This window comes from Molothrus ater, chromosome 21, assembly GCF_012460135.2.
Source record: "Molothrus ater isolate BHLD 08-10-18 breed brown headed cowbird chromosome 21, BPBGC_Mater_1.1, whole genome shotgun sequence".
Lineage (NCBI taxonomy): Eukaryota > Metazoa > Chordata > Aves > Passeriformes > Icteridae > Molothrus > Molothrus ater.
The window spans coordinates 9,383,065-9,398,114 of record NC_050498.2 but is presented as its reverse complement, the minus strand read 5'-3'; the positions used below and the strand labels follow the sequence as shown (position 1 = coordinate 9,398,114).

General features: G+C 42.1%; 1 protein-coding gene across 10 annotated transcripts in view; it reads left to right on the top strand.

Moving 5' to 3' along the window:
* Nucleotides 1-15,050, top strand: part of BCAS3 (BCAS3 microtubule associated cell migration factor) — a 301,144-nt gene that overhangs the window by 96,690 nt on the left and 189,404 nt on the right. For 8 of the 10 annotated variants that reach the window (XM_036395056.2, XM_036395054.2, XM_036395062.2 and 5 more), the window contains exons 17-20: nt 5,129-5,173; nt 11,162-11,286; nt 11,875-12,040; nt 13,117-13,217. In XM_036395056.2, coding sequence (XP_036250949.1) covers nt 5,129-5,173; nt 11,162-11,286; nt 11,875-12,040; nt 13,117-13,217 — 437 coding nt within the window. The remainder of the gene's footprint in view (nt 1-5,128; nt 5,174-11,161; nt 11,287-11,874; nt 12,041-13,116; nt 13,218-15,050) is intronic. The other 2 variants (XM_036395055.2, XM_036395057.2) reach the window with 1 other exon arrangement.

The following is a 15,050-nucleotide window of genomic DNA, read 5'->3' as shown; positions in this document are numbered from 1 at the left end:
GGAGTCTGGAATTGTGTCATGACCGTGCTGTTCATCACAGATGCTTTTGTTTCCCCCTGCAAACATGGAGATTTTGGAACACGTTCTGATCAGTCACTGCTCTGAATGCCAGTTCCATTGTCAGCATGGAGCGTCTTGGAGCATCCCCTCTGCCTTCCATCCCTCCTTCCCTGCCCTCTGCTTCTTCCGTGGCCTTTTCAAGTCTCCCACTGTAATTTCTGCACCTTCATCAAGCACTTAATTTTTGTCCCTCCATTTTGTCATCCCATTGACTGGCTTTCCTGGAGTTTGTGCTGTCAGCACATTCAGCCTTTCCCAGAGGGGCTCTAACACTAATGAGTAAGGAAGCTCCTGATGTTTTAAAGATTAGGAGGGGATGCAGGACAGCACAAGAGCTGGGTTTAATAAGTCTTTCTATATCCGTGCCTCAGTTTCCCTCTCAAAATTTTGATAGCAATGCTGAATTCCTTGTCAAGGCTGGTGAATGGGTTAATTCATTGCTCATTTACAAAGAGCTTATAGACTGGGAAGGGAGAGAGCTGTATGATCCATCTCATTGTCCATAGAGGGCAGTGACTCAGAACATTCTAGAATTCAGCTTTGTGCCCCACAGTAGCTCCAGAAGAGTTCCCTGGGTTTGTGGGATGAGTTGTAGATAATTTCCAGTAGGGACATGGATGAGCTGTAATGGGAAGGAGGGAAAAAAAAGATAAAATAATTGCCCCCAAAGAAAAACTGTTGTCAAAGTTGGCTCCTCTGCCAGCAGCATTTGTTTGAACTCCTCAAGGGACAGGGTCATTATATTTGTATCAAACTTCACTCCCCAGCTCATCCTGGCTGGAGTGAGCTGCAGGATGGAACCTGCATTAGCTGAGCCTGGTCAAAACACAGAAATCCTGTGTGCCTTGCAGGAAAAGGATAAACCTTGCTTTTTTTCCAGCCAGGAGATTTAGATAGTGTATTTTAAAACATGAAACTCTATCCCTTCTTCACCCCATAGCTCATTCCACCCTCAGTGAGGAAGGGGGAAGCAGGTAAAGTGTCTGATGCAATTTTATGATTTTCATTTTCTATGCACAGAAAGTCACTGATATATCTTGGATTTATTTTGTCTCAGGGAGCTTCATTTGTCCCAGAGTCAGCTGCTGCAGCAAACAAAAATAAGTGGTGCAAAATCACCACATTATGGTACAATTAATTAGGAAAAAATAACTGAAAAAGTAGAAGGAAAAAAAAATAAAGCTAAAGAGTTCAGCACAATTGTCTGAAGCCAGACATTCTCTTTCTGGCACATTTCTCAGACATATTTTATATCATTCTTAGTTTTTATAGTATATTTTAGTAGCAAGGTAACTGCTGTAATGATTTGTAATTGATACAAGATACAATTATTTGCACTGAAGTTTGTTCAGATGTCACTGTTTATGAGAGGATTCTCGATTTGGCATAATGAGGGCTAGAATAAATGGGTATTGCACAGCTTATTAAAAGCTTAAATAGGTTTATTAAACATAACCACACAAAATCAAAGTATTTCATTTGTCAATTTGCTAAAACTCAGAACCAGGTAAGAAACTGCGAAAATTCTGTCAGAACTCTGAATGGTAAATCATCCTCATTGCACGATTTCCTTTGGAATTTCTGCCTGGCTCTGGGAAAGGGAACCTGGGTGAGTTTTTCCTTGGCACTGCTCTCTTGCTGTCACCGAGCGCAGCCATCTGGTGCTGTCTCTTCAAGGTTGGGTTATCCTGTAATTTGTGAATTCTCTCTCGCTCTCAATTAGCATTCCATCCATATGATGGGAGGGAAATAGGGGGAAGCAATTGCTTATATAAATATCATAGGGGAAAAAATGGTTGTCTTGAAAGAAATCAGGTCTTTTGAGCAGAAAGGTGGTGCTAAGTTGGTTTTCTTACACATAAAGCACTTTAATAAGTCTCTGCTGGAGTCTTTGGAAGTGTAATGACATCTTCTTCATGATAGAAAATTTTCTATCCAAAACTAACTGAACAAAACCTTCAGTTGAAGCCCACCTGGGCCAGTTTGTAATAAAAATAAAGAGAAATTGTTAATTTGTACAATCAGGTCAATATAGGAGTAGTGGAAGAAGAAAAAGCTGGTGTTGTCTTCTCAAATGTTTAATGGGCTCAGCTAAGTGTTACTTGCCTGAGGTTTGAAGACAGAGCAACTTAGAGAAGAAAAAGAAATAGTGTCCAAAACGTCCCTGATCCTCATTTAGAAATGAAATTCTGAGCTCCCAGGCAGATCCCACCCCTCTCCAATGACTCTTCAAATTTACACTCGATGCATTCTAGGTTTTAAATCATGTTGGCTTTGGGTTATGCAGGAGATTTAGCTTTCAATTAAATATTTAAGCAGTGCAATAGTGCTGGACTCATCTTCTAGACTGGCCTTTGACTCAGGGACTGGATGTGCTGACTTTATAGGAGATCATTCAGTTCAGACAATTTAATTGGGTTTTACCACTGTTCAAAGATGATACATGAGGTCTAGAAGGGTGGTTGGTTCTGTCAAATGAGCTCTGTCCCCAAAAATGTGAACCAATTTATTAAATACAGAAAGTTAAAGGCCAGTCCCTTATATGGAGCTCAAAAATTATTTTTTTGGCCCATAGTACTAATTAAAAATAGGAGGTTTTTTTCTGTAATATTCTGTTCTTTATTGGATGTTTGCATCTTTGCATGTTGAAGAATATTTGTCTTAGGTTTGTACCTTCACCTGAATGTTTTTTGAGAGGATCCCTTCATTCATTGATGTTGTGCTCATGTCAGATTTAGTTCACTGAATTCTTTTTTATCAGGCTGGTATCCTTTTAATTGTGTTGGTCTATGGCTGAGTGCTTTACACATCCTTCAGTGCTGGACCCTTTCTGGTAATTCATTGCCTGGAAATATTTCACCTGTTTCAACTACCCAGAACTTACTGCTGAGTCAGAGTATGCAAAGAAACCAGAACCATTGGCATTTACAAAATCAATTCTTTAGTGATTTTGTGGATGATGTTACATCCCAAATGAGACTCAGAAGAAGCCTTGAGCCTCTGAGTAGCTCTAAATTTGCCTCCTTTTCAGATTTTATGCAAATGTCACTATGGCAATGGCTTTTTAAATGGAGATACCCATTGAAAATTCCCTCAGATTAATATCAGGTTAAAAACTCTCCACTGTGCAAAATACTTGAGCAGAAGATGAAATCAGATCATGGTGTAAATTGTTGGGTGGCCAAAAGCACTCAGCTCTAGATCTGGTGACTGAGCATCAAATACATTTGAAGTGAGTTAGGGCTCTCTTTGCTGCATCTGTGCAAGCTTTTAAGGGGGGAAGAAAAGTTGAATTCCATGGGGTGTTTGTGTCCTAGCAAAAGGCTGAGTAATTGTCCCTGAAAGTTTCTGATTGCCCCTGTTGGAAAGTTGAATTCCATGGGGTGTTTGTGTCCTAGCAAAAGGCTGAGTAATTGTCCCTGAAAGGCTCTGATTGCCCCTGTTGGTTTTATGTGAGCTCCTCTCAGTAACTCTGTAAAACTGCCCCACTGTGCCCGGCCTGTTCCATGGCAAAGCCCCCAATGACTGATCTGGGGCTCATTCCCTTTTCCTGTCAGTTCTGACTGTGGTGTCTGCTGCAGCCCAGCTTTGGCAGCAGATTGGAGGGGCCCTGAGCTGAGCCTGAGCCCAGCTCTGACCGAGCCCAGCTCTGACTGAGCCCAGCTCTGACTCTGAGCCCAGCTCTGACCCTGAGCCCAGCTCTAGCTCTGAGCCCAGCTCTGACTGAGCCCAGCTCTGACTGAGCCCAGCTCTGACTGAGCCCAGCTCTGACTGAGCTCAGCTCTGACTGAGCCCAGCTCTGACCGAGCCCAGCTCTGACTGAGCCCAGCTCTGACTCTGAGCCCAGCTCTGACTGAGCCCAGCTCTAGCTCTGAGCCCAGCTCTGACCCTGAGCCCAGCTCTGACTGAGCCCAGCTCTGACTGAGCCCAGCTCTGACTGAGCCCAGCTCTGACTGAGCCCAGCTCTCACTCTAAGCCCAGCTCTGACTGAGCCCAGCTCTGAGTGAGCCCAGCTCTCACTCTAAGCCCAGCTCTGACTGAGCCCAGCTCTGACTGAGCCCAGCTCTCACTCTAAGCCCAGCTCTGACTGAGCCCAGCTCTGACTGAGCCCAGCTCTGACCCTAAGCCCAGCTCTGACCCTGAGCCCAGCTCTGACTCTAAGCCCAGCTCTGACTGAGCCCAGCTCTCACTCTAAGCCCAGCTCTGACTGAGCCCAGCTCTCACTCTAAGCCCAGCTCTGACTGAGCCCAGCTCTGACTGAGCCCAACTCTGACCCTAAGCCCAGCTCTGACCCTGAGCCCAGCTCTGACTCTAAGCCCAGCTCTGACTGAGCCCAGCTCTCACTCTAAGCCCAGCTCTGACCCTGAGCCCAGCTCTGACTGAGCCCAGCTCTCACTCTAAGCCCAGCTCTGACTCTGAGCCCAGCTCTCCCTCTAAGCCCAGCTCTGCCTGAGCCCAGCTCTCACTCTAAGCCCAGCTCTCACTCTAAGCCCAGCTCTGACTGAGCCCAGCTCTCACTCTAAGCCCAGCTCTAGCTCTGAGCCCAGCTCTGACCCTGAGCCCAGCTCTCACTCTAAGCCCAGCTCTGACTCTGAGCCCAGCTCTGACCCTGAGCCCAGCTCTCACTCTAAGCCCAGCTCTGACTGAGCCCAGCTCTCACTCTGAGCCCAGCTCTCACTCTAAGCCCAGCTCTGACTGAGCCCAGCTCTCAGTCTAAGCCCAGCTCTGACTGAGCCCAGCTCTCACTCTAAGCCCAGCTCTGACTCTGAGCCCAGTTCTCCCTCTAAGCCCAGCTCTGACTCTAAGCCCAGCTCTCCCTCTAAGCCCAGCTCTAGCTCTGAGCCCAGCTTGCAGCGATGTCCCCGCGTGTCCCGGCATGCGGAGCCCTCCCAGCCCCGGGACTGTCCCTGGGCGCTGCTGCTCCCCTGGCAGCTCCTCCCGGCCATAGCAAGGCTCTAACAATGATCTGTTCACTTTCTGCAGAGATCTCAATAGCATGATATACAGTGTACTTGTTGGGAATTGAGTTCTCATCTAATTTCTGTGCATTTTTCCCCTTTCCGTGAAGACCTTACCTGTTTGGAGCAGGATGTTTTTCCATAAAAGCTCCTTGGTGAGTTCCCAGTTCAAACCCAGCATGCCTATACTCCATTTGCTGTCCTTGCTGAAAATAACTCTGTGCTTAGACTTTTTAATTTTGGATTAATTTTTTGGTTTCATTTGTTTACCTGCATGGCTGATCCATAGGTTTCCACGCACATGATTTCACTTTTAAACTATGGATGCGTGTTCACCATCAAGCATTGCAAGGAATTGAATTCACTTTTTTTTTCCTCCCTTCTTTTTACCTTTGAGAGTGCATTTAATTTTTAAGTAGCAGGGAAGTTGAAAAAATAAATTATTTCTAAGTGGGCAGAAATGATTGCAATGTCTTTCCAAACAAGCCTCTTTTTTTTTTTTTTCTATATTGCTTCCTTTATTATTGTAGCACTAAGTTGCTTACAGACAGAAAACATCGATGATGACCTCTGAAAAATAAGCCAGATTAGCAGTGAGTAGGCAGTAAAGTACTGCAGTGAGAGGTGGAGCAGTAAAATGGGTACTGGGAAAAAAAAAAAAAAAAAGAAAAGCTGATTACTCTGGAGAAAAAAAATCACAGAACTGTCTGGGGTGAAAGGAATCTTCCAAACCATCTCGTTCCAACATGGGAAACAGTTCTGTTAAAATTGGGATATTTGAAATTAAAGGGGGTTTCATTTTAATGTGAAAAAATGCAGCATGTTATAAGAATACAGACCAGAGAAAAAGCAAGTTTTTACAAGATTTTTGATGTTGGAGTTTGGTTCAATATTTGGGCAATGCTGCATCCCCTCAATCACCACTTTATAACAGGATTGGCCTTAGATGCTGGAAGTTTTGGATAATAAGAATGGAAGAAGTAGGAACCTTAGAAAATGTTAAAACTTCCAGCAAGTTTCCTGGGGCTTGGGTTTTTGGGGTTTTTCTGTGGGTTTGGGATTTTCCCTTTGTTTTTAATTTAGCTAAGGGTGTCTATTAACTATGCCCACCAGTACCTGTTAGAATATTTGTACGTGGCTCTCTAGAAGCTGGCACCACGTGCATCACCCTCAATGCTCTATCAGAATATTCTCTTCAGGAAAAGAACTTGTTAAGGGCTTTGTAGGACACAGAATTCCCAGAAAAAGGCTGAGGAGGGATCTGTGCCAGGAGAAGCAAAGGGATGGGAGGGGGAAAGGAAAATGGGAAGGAAAATGGAAGGAAGGAAAATGGGAAGGGAAGGGAAGGAAAATGGGAAGGGAAGGGAAGGAAAATGGGAAGGGAAGGAAATGGGAAGGGAAGGGAAGGGAAGGGAAGGGAAGGGAAGGGAAGGGAAGGGAAGGGAAGGGAAGGGAAGGGAAGGGAAGGGAAGGGAAGGGAAGGGAAGGGAAGGGAAGGGAAGGGAAGGGAAGGGAAGGGAAGGGAAGGGAAGGGAAGGGAAGGAAGGGAAAGGAAGGGAGGGAAAAGGGAAGGAAAGGAAAATGGAAGGAAAGGGAAGGAAAGGAAAGGAAATGGAAAGGAAGGAAAATGGAAGGGAAGGAAGGAAAATGGAAGGGAAGGAAAATGGAAGGGAAGGAAAGGAAAGGAAAGGAAAAGGAGAGAAAAAGGAAAAACTTTGCCTTATTCATGGAGAAGTTCTAACTCCTGAAGTACCTCCCTAAGAAGCATTTCTAAATGCAGTTTATGATGCACCAAAGGATTTTGGCTGCTGGTGATCTAAGAAGTGCAGGGGCTCTGGAAGAGGAGTTTTGGCAGTGGATTTCTGAGCAAAGGCTGTGTGGGTCACCCCTGCACGAAGCAGGAGACGTCAACCAGAAATGGTTTTAGATTGAAGTAAGATTAAAAGGCTGAGATTAAAGAGGGGAATATATGAAATAGGCTCCAAAATTGTTGCCTGTCTTTCACAAGACTCTTTTTGTGGTTTGTTTAATGCCAGTGCTAGCTCAAAAATATGGTTCTTGCTCGTCTACAGAGAAATTAGGATAAAAAACACACTTTGGGTGGGGGAAGAAATCATGTTGTTTCCATTAAGGTCTTAATGAGACCTAAAATTCTGTAAACAAAATGGATGTTGATTTGACAGCTAAGTGCCTGGTGAATAAAGGATCCTACCATTGCTTTTCGTGCTTTTTCTTGCTTTATTCATGATCTGACAACTGGAAACATCTTTGTTTTCATGTTTTAGGCACAATGATAAATGAATTAAAATTTCTAGACTTTGACACAGATTTTTTTTTTTGTAACTTTATGTGTAAATGCAAATTTCATGCAGTATTTTTCTCCTGATACTTTTGTTGTTGCTTATGTGGTCAAGATAAAACTTTTTCCATCAGCAGTCATGGATGTTTCCATTTCAGTGGGTTTAGTGTGGAATAAGTGCTTTTGTTTTTATGAATCTCATCTATTTGGAGCCTATTTGTTGGGAATATAAAATCAGAGCAATTTTCAATCTTTGCAGACTGGTACTATTTAAATAGTACTGGTATATATACTGGTACTATATAAATATTTGAATATATAAGGCAGCTCCTTCATATCACATGTATGCAATTTATTTGTTGTTTTAAAGTCATGTCTGTTGTTTGACAATAGATTTAAAGATCCATTTAAGAGCCAGAATAATTTTGGGAGACATAAAGCTCCATCATGAACTATGCAGCCTCTGGTTTTCAAAATACTTTAAAAGTATTAATTCTTACCAGTTAAATAATAATATTTAATTAGTATGTAAACGAATTAAAATATTAGTACCTATTGAGTGGTTTTGCAAAGAGCTACCACAATGCATTTCCAGAGATTATGGCAGAGTTTGATGTGTTACAAAGCTGACAAGTGGGAGCTCTGAATGGTTTCAGTAGGTCTTAATCTGTTCTTACTGTGCTGGCAACATGAAAGAACTTGCATGCTGAGCTCAGTCTCTTCATTGCTGTTTAAGCTCTGACAAAGTGATGTCTTCATTTTCTTCTTCAGTTTCCTCTCATCTCCTTTTGTGCCATTCCAGTAGAAAATGTCTATGTCTACGTCTTGGTGCTTTTGCATTTTAGAGAGAAATAATCCTCCAAAATTATGTTAGAACATTTAATAATAATAATACAGATTTCCCCAGCTACATTTTATTCCTGATTTCGATTTCTGTACAGATCTAATTGGGGTAAAACTGCTGCTGTGTCTCACAGAATCCCAGGTGTGGTTGCACAGTGGAGTAGATCCAGAGAGGAAAAAGCCAACTGCCTTCTCATCCTCCTGATGTCTTACATGCAACGCTGTTATTCCCAGCATTTGGGAGAAATGAGGAGTGGGATTATAATGGAGAACGTTTTGGCCCCATGTGCTTCACTGTCTTGGTTTTAGCATTGACTCCCAAAAATCTGAATTTCTTGCTGCATCCCTTCTCAGGAAAACTATGGTACAATCTTTTGGAAGTTACTGTATTATGAAGATTCTTTTAAAGTAACTGTTTTGTAAAAGTGAGGCCAAATGTGCCTAAATTTCAGCTCTTGGAATAATTTATGAAGTGCTGACAAGCCAAGAGCAAGGAAAGCCAGGAGTTCATAGCAGAACCAAGTCATTCACCACCTACCTTCAACGTTATTGTTTTGTTATCATTTATAAAGCTGAGAGGGTGTTTACATCTGCAGAATAATGAGGATTTATAGTTTCCAAGTTGTTAAAATATCACAATGACATGTAAAGATATTTTTCTAATGGCATTACTGTTACTGAAAATAACTGGGCTTGGAGGTTTGCTGGAGGAATGCAATTTGTGCTGGAAAATATTGATGAAAATCAGGAATCGAGTAAAATGATGCTCAAATGAAAGATTCCTCAGCTACAAGAGACTTCAGAATAGACTTGTTGACATCTCAGCAGCACTTTCAGAAATCTGTCCAAACCAATAAGATGCAGGAATCTTTTTGGTTTGTTTGCTTGTCTTTGTTTGCTAGCAGGGCTGAGTTTAACCACGTGAGTAATCGTGTTTTACAAGGTCTGCTCTCTCTGCCTACAAAACATCGTCCTCGAAGGGAAGAGCTCCTGGCACTGAAACCAACACTTAAGTGCTTGCCTTGAAAGATGCACATCCTAAGGACAAGATGTAAATAGAACTGAGCTCAGACCATTTCCTCTAAGGCTGTTTAGAATTGTACTGGGGCAAACACAGGTCTGGGGACTCAGAGTGTGGAGAGCTCTGGAAAAATGTGTTGGGTCCCAGTTCAGCTTCAGGGCTCGCAGGCAGTTCTGTCTCTGTAGAACTTGGCTACAGTTTGTAGCTCAGAATAGCAGTTGATTCCATTTTTTTTTTTCTATTTGAAATTACTTCATTAACTTTGAAAAATCGTTTATTGTCTCAGAATTTGTTCAGTAAAAATTGAGAATATTAAGAATATTACGACAGTAGAGAAAGATCCTTTTGTCCAGAGGAAGTGAATATGGCAGAGTCACACCTGTGCTCCTGGTTTGCTCTGTAGTGACTGATGGGTGACACTGTCCTGAATTCTGTATTAAACACAACCATTTATTAATTGAAGTAAGCAACAAGACTCTAATTCACCGATACATTTATATTTTCATTTCTGAAGGAAAATTAGTATGTGAATACTTGAAAAGTGAGAGCTGAAATAATTCTCAATATACAATTAGGTTAAAAATACTCTTTCTGTGATAGATGATTATTTCAAAGTGAAAGAAATCCATCTGATTTTTTTTTTCCTGAGTAGCTAATAAAAACTTATCAGTTAACACAATCACAACTTAAATATTCTAATATAGAAACCTGATGTGCCACTGCAATCAAGGGGATACATTTATAGTCAGGACCTTTCCAGAACACAGATTTCTGACCCAGTCATCTGTAGCTGTAGGTTTAACAGTTGGATATTAAGTGCTTTGTGGTGGTTCAATACCAGAGTTACTGACTATAAATTCCAACTGCTCTTTTGGGACATTCCAGCTTCTCCCACATGCACAAGAGTTCCAGCTCTGATCCAAGCCCATGTGACCATAGGCTTGCTATGTATATGATCTGTTAGTATGAATTAAATATCAATATAACCATACAGTGTTTTAATGGATTTCTGCTGCTTAAAAATATTCTTCTAGTACTGAATTCCATGCACACACTTCTCAGAATTGGAGATTGTTATGGAAAAACCAGGTTAATGGGATGGTCTGATCACAGGCTGAAGTTGTGTGGTAGAAGAAAAATGGAAAGGAGAGATGGGTAGGAAGAGAAGGGAGCAGTGAAATAGAGTAGAGAGAAAAATATAAAATAATTCAATTAAAAGGACTAGAACAGGGGAACATGAAGAAAGAAAAATCCTGTGTGGGTTTGTCAAACAGCTTTTCTCTTAAGGAAAGGGTAAAATCCTGATTTAATGAATTGAGGCATGGACAATGCTCTGCCCATAGTTTTGAGTTCCTGCAGCACAGAACCTGCAGGTCCCTGTGGGGAGAAACACCTCAGAATGTCTCAGTAACCATCCTCACCCCCTGGACCTGCTCCTTGCACATCGTGGGCTCAGGGCACAGTGCCCCCGGCTGCTTTTCCATGTAGAATTCCTGGTATGTTCTAACCAACAGTGACTCCTGAGTGTGTGCATCCTTCCCTGGTCCTGTGCCCTCTGCATGTCCTTCCCTGCCCCCTGTGCCACTCACATCCCCTGCTGTTCCTCACTTCCTTTGGAAAAACAAGGACATTTTGACACGTGGAATGGCTGGCCCAGAATCTGCATTTTCATTCCCAAAGGATTTAGGATTTCTTTGTATTTATGTCAGAAGTTGTTTCTACTTAATGCAAATGTTCAGTATTGGGTCTTTTAAACAATTCAGTTCTCCATTATGAGCCAGTGCTGTTCTTCAAGTGAATGAGTTCAGTATTCCAGGGGAATTTGGGAAACACTGAGCATCTGTAAACCCTGCTCAGCCTTATGGGAACTGCAGATATTCCCCTTTTCTGAAGTAATATCTTAAAATTGTTGCTAAGCAAGGGACATCTTCATTTTTTGAGAATTAATTTATATAATTTTATTTTGTTCTTTCTTTAAAGCAAATCCAAACCAGCCCCACAGATTTCACCCAGTAAGTCTGTGGGAGGGGAGTTTTGTGTCGCTGCAGTCTTTGGAGCTTCAAGGTCGTGGTTTGCAAACAATTCTGGTCTCAAACGAGAAAAAGGTTGGTACCTCACAGAATTAGGACTTGCATTTAAACTTATATTCTTATTTTGTGACAGGTTCCAAGCAATTTTTGGATTTTGTTCCTTAAACTCAGGGGCAATCGAGAATTTTAGGAACATTCTTAGGGGTGCTTTTTGTAAAAATGTACAAGAAATTTTAATCAGTGAAAGGAATAATTGAAATTTTAATTAGCGAAATGAATAATTGATCTTTTATTATGATACAATGACAGAAACCCAACTTTGATAGGTCAGTCCAAAGGTGTGAAGTGGCACTGAAAAAATTGTGAGGTAAGGATGAAACACCTTTGCTAAAGCAAATGTACAAGGTAGTTTGGAAATGTGTAATCACCTGAACACACCTTGGTGAGAAACTTCTCTTGGATGACATATTTACACAATTGTGTGAAAATTGTGTGTTTTGTACAATTTTCACTTTGTCTTTCCAGCCCCTTTGCTACTTTCAATTCACCTTTTTAGCTGCAAGCAAGAAACTTAAAAGAACACAGAGAGCCTGCTATTTCTGCAAAAGCTTTTTCTGTGGCTGCTGTGCTGTTTCAATAAGATTTCCTCTCTTTCTGCCCCAGACCAGTCCAAGCAGTTCGTGGTGGAGTCCCTGTACATCATCAGCTGCTACGGGAGCCTGGTGGAGCACGTGCTGGAGCCGCGGCCGCTCAGCACCGCGCCCAAGATCAGCGACGACACCCCCCTGGAGATGGGCACCTGCCCCAGGGCCAGCTGGACCTTGGTCAGGTACCTCACTCCTGGGCCTTCTCCTTCCTGTCGTCCTTGGGGTTTTGCTTTTTGAATGAGTTTTTTGCTGAAGGAGGGAGATTCAAGCCTTGCTTTCCATACAGTTCTGTCACTGTTCATGTGCCTCAAGGGGAACTGAGCTTCTAAATCCTTCTCTACACGTGGAGCTAGGCATGAGCATGTCTGGGAATCAATAGAGATTCTTATTAATTGGTGATTTTAAATGATCAGGTTGTAATTTTCTTTTTGTATAAGGACTAGGAACGATTATTTTGGTAGTGTTGAAGTACAGAATTCTGCTGTGAGACATGAGCAAGGTTCCCACGATGAAGCATTGTGAGTTTTCCTGTGAGCAGCTGAAGGTACCATTTCTAAAGACAGTAGAAGAAATTATTCCTGACATGTGGAAGAAAGTAAAGAAGAATTGATGAGAAAGTGTTGTCAGTGCTTTTGACGTTTTAAAATATTTTTCTATCGATTTTTCTTGGCTCCTACATTCCTTAGTGCTGCTTATGGCTGGACTGGAGTGATCAATACTTGATTTACCAAGCTATTTAGGAATGGCCCACCCTAATTAAAATTACAACACAGACTTCGGGACCATTATTGTTGAAATGAGTAGGTTGTAATGGAATTGAAAATTTTAATTGGATCAATAATCCATAACTTTACACAGCTTTATTTTCACAGTAAGTGCTCAATGACTTCACAGGATGGAAGCAGTGGTAGTTAACAGAACAAAAAAGTTCCCCAGTTTCTCTTGTGTGTTTATATAACGTCAGCATGACATACAATGGTCCTAAACATATTTACCAACTTAATCTAAACCTCCTTCCTGGGTTTTTTAATGCAATCCCTGCTGCAGTCAACAACCAAGTATTGTCTTTGCCTCACAATCTGCACAATTTGGCCCTGCTGCTCCACTGCCTGTGGTGGATTGCAGTGTTTGAACAAGCTAATTTAAATAATTACAAACATTTTGTGAGCTTGTATAGATAATTGCATGTGATGACAGAAACACTGATTTACATTCTCTGTATTAGCTGAAATATTAATAGTCTTGTGTTTTACCTCAGAACTCCTCAGTGGAATGAGCTCCAACCACCATTTAATGCAAACCATCCACTGCTCCTGGCTGCAGATGCTGTGCAGTACTACCAGTATCTTCTGGCTGGCTGTGAGTAGCTGACAACTTCTTGTCTTGTCTCATGTGCACGTTTTGAGCAGAGAGTGATTTTCCAAGTTCATTTTTCAGCCAATTTCAGTGGATGTTCAACCCCACAGTAGGGCTGTGTGTAACTCTGTTAGTAAGGAGGGAGCAGTGAATGTAGTGTTGGGATTTTTACCATGAATCAGAACTGTGAGGCTGTGAGAGTCACCCACCAGATCCCATGAAATGCTCAGGGTTTCCTCAGCTCATTCCTTCTCATGCTTTTGGCCATTTCCTCCCGTGAATTCCATACCCAGTAATGAGTGCATCTGCATTTCCCTGTCCCTGGGAGCTCCTGGTTGCTGGGCTCCTTCCAGCCCCAGTCTCAGCTGCCTCCCTCAGGAGCCTTGGCACTGCTGCCAGGGCTGCTTGGCCTGGGTCTTGCCCAGCCACATCATTCCCAGAGAGCCAATATTTCATGGCATGGCATGTTCAGAAACATTCATACACCCATAGATCCCTATATATGATATATCTATATTGTATCAATACACAAACCCACGCATTTTTATCATGGTTATGTAGAAAAATGAGCATTTCTTTTTGATTTGACAATTGCAAAGAGAGAGGCGTTCTAAGAGTGAGGAGCAGGTCTCTGTTGTGTTCAGGACCAAAGTGATGCAGCAGTTGAGGTCTCACAAGGGAGCAGCTCCTGGCATCTGTTGAGGTTCTCCAGGGGAAACCAGAGCTGAGCACAGTTGTCAGTGCAGGCAGCTTCCTGTGACAGGGACACTTCAGCTGCACCAAGTGGCCATGGGGGCCAGGAGGAGGCACTTTGGATGGGGCTGGGGAAAGGGACACTGGGGCCAGATTGGGTCTGCTGCTTCTACCTGTCCATCTGCTGCATCTGAGTGTTCTGGAAACCTGCAGAGCTTGAGTCTTCCTTCTTCTGTGCTGCACAGAAAATTGGGATAAGACTCAAAAGGTACAAAAGAATATGAAAAATTATTTAGGAGTGCACAGCATCATTAGATTTGCATTTTGGCAGGATTTTTTTTTGCTAGATTCCTGCCTTGTTTCACTTGTATCCCACAGGGTGAAACCAGGGATGGATGGGGCTCATTTTGTGTATTTTATTAACATTTTATTAACAGCTCAAATACTGTTACACAGTACAGTATACAATGTGTACAAATCCACATTTCTAATGGTTTAGTACTGAAAACTTTTTAAAGAAAGAAGATTGAGTAGTAGCTAAATTCCAGCAAATTAATGAACTTAAAGGGGTTTTGCATATTTGATTGAATTATCCCTTGTTTGCTTGGTGTGACTTCTGTACCTTTCACATGTTTTTTGCATGTTTGAATTGACACAATCAGGTTCATGGCACATAATGGAATTGCCATGGAAATAGGTAACTTTCCAGCACCAGAATGTCTGACATCCTCATTTCATATTTATTTCCCTTCTTCCTTATCTCTCCACTTTGAATTCATTTTTCCATTGCACAGTAGATGCAATATCTGAAACATGGCCAATTAAAGAACTCGTGTTATTTGAATTATTAGACTTTTAGCTCAGACTTTAATTCACATATTAGGAATTCTTTAAGCTGGATGTGAAATGGAAAGAATAATAGAATAATAACCACTAAAGACAGCAGAATATCTAGAGGACATAATACCAATGGCAATAACAGTGAAATTTGTGTCTGATTGTCTTTGAACTTTTGTCTTCTGGATTTATTCAGGCTGAAGCTCCTCAGTGAAGTCCCCGACAATGGAGTTTCCCACAAAAGCCACCTGTTAAAGAGCTGCTAAGCCCGGCTCAGGCTCCGCTTACCTGGGCTGGCTTTAGCTG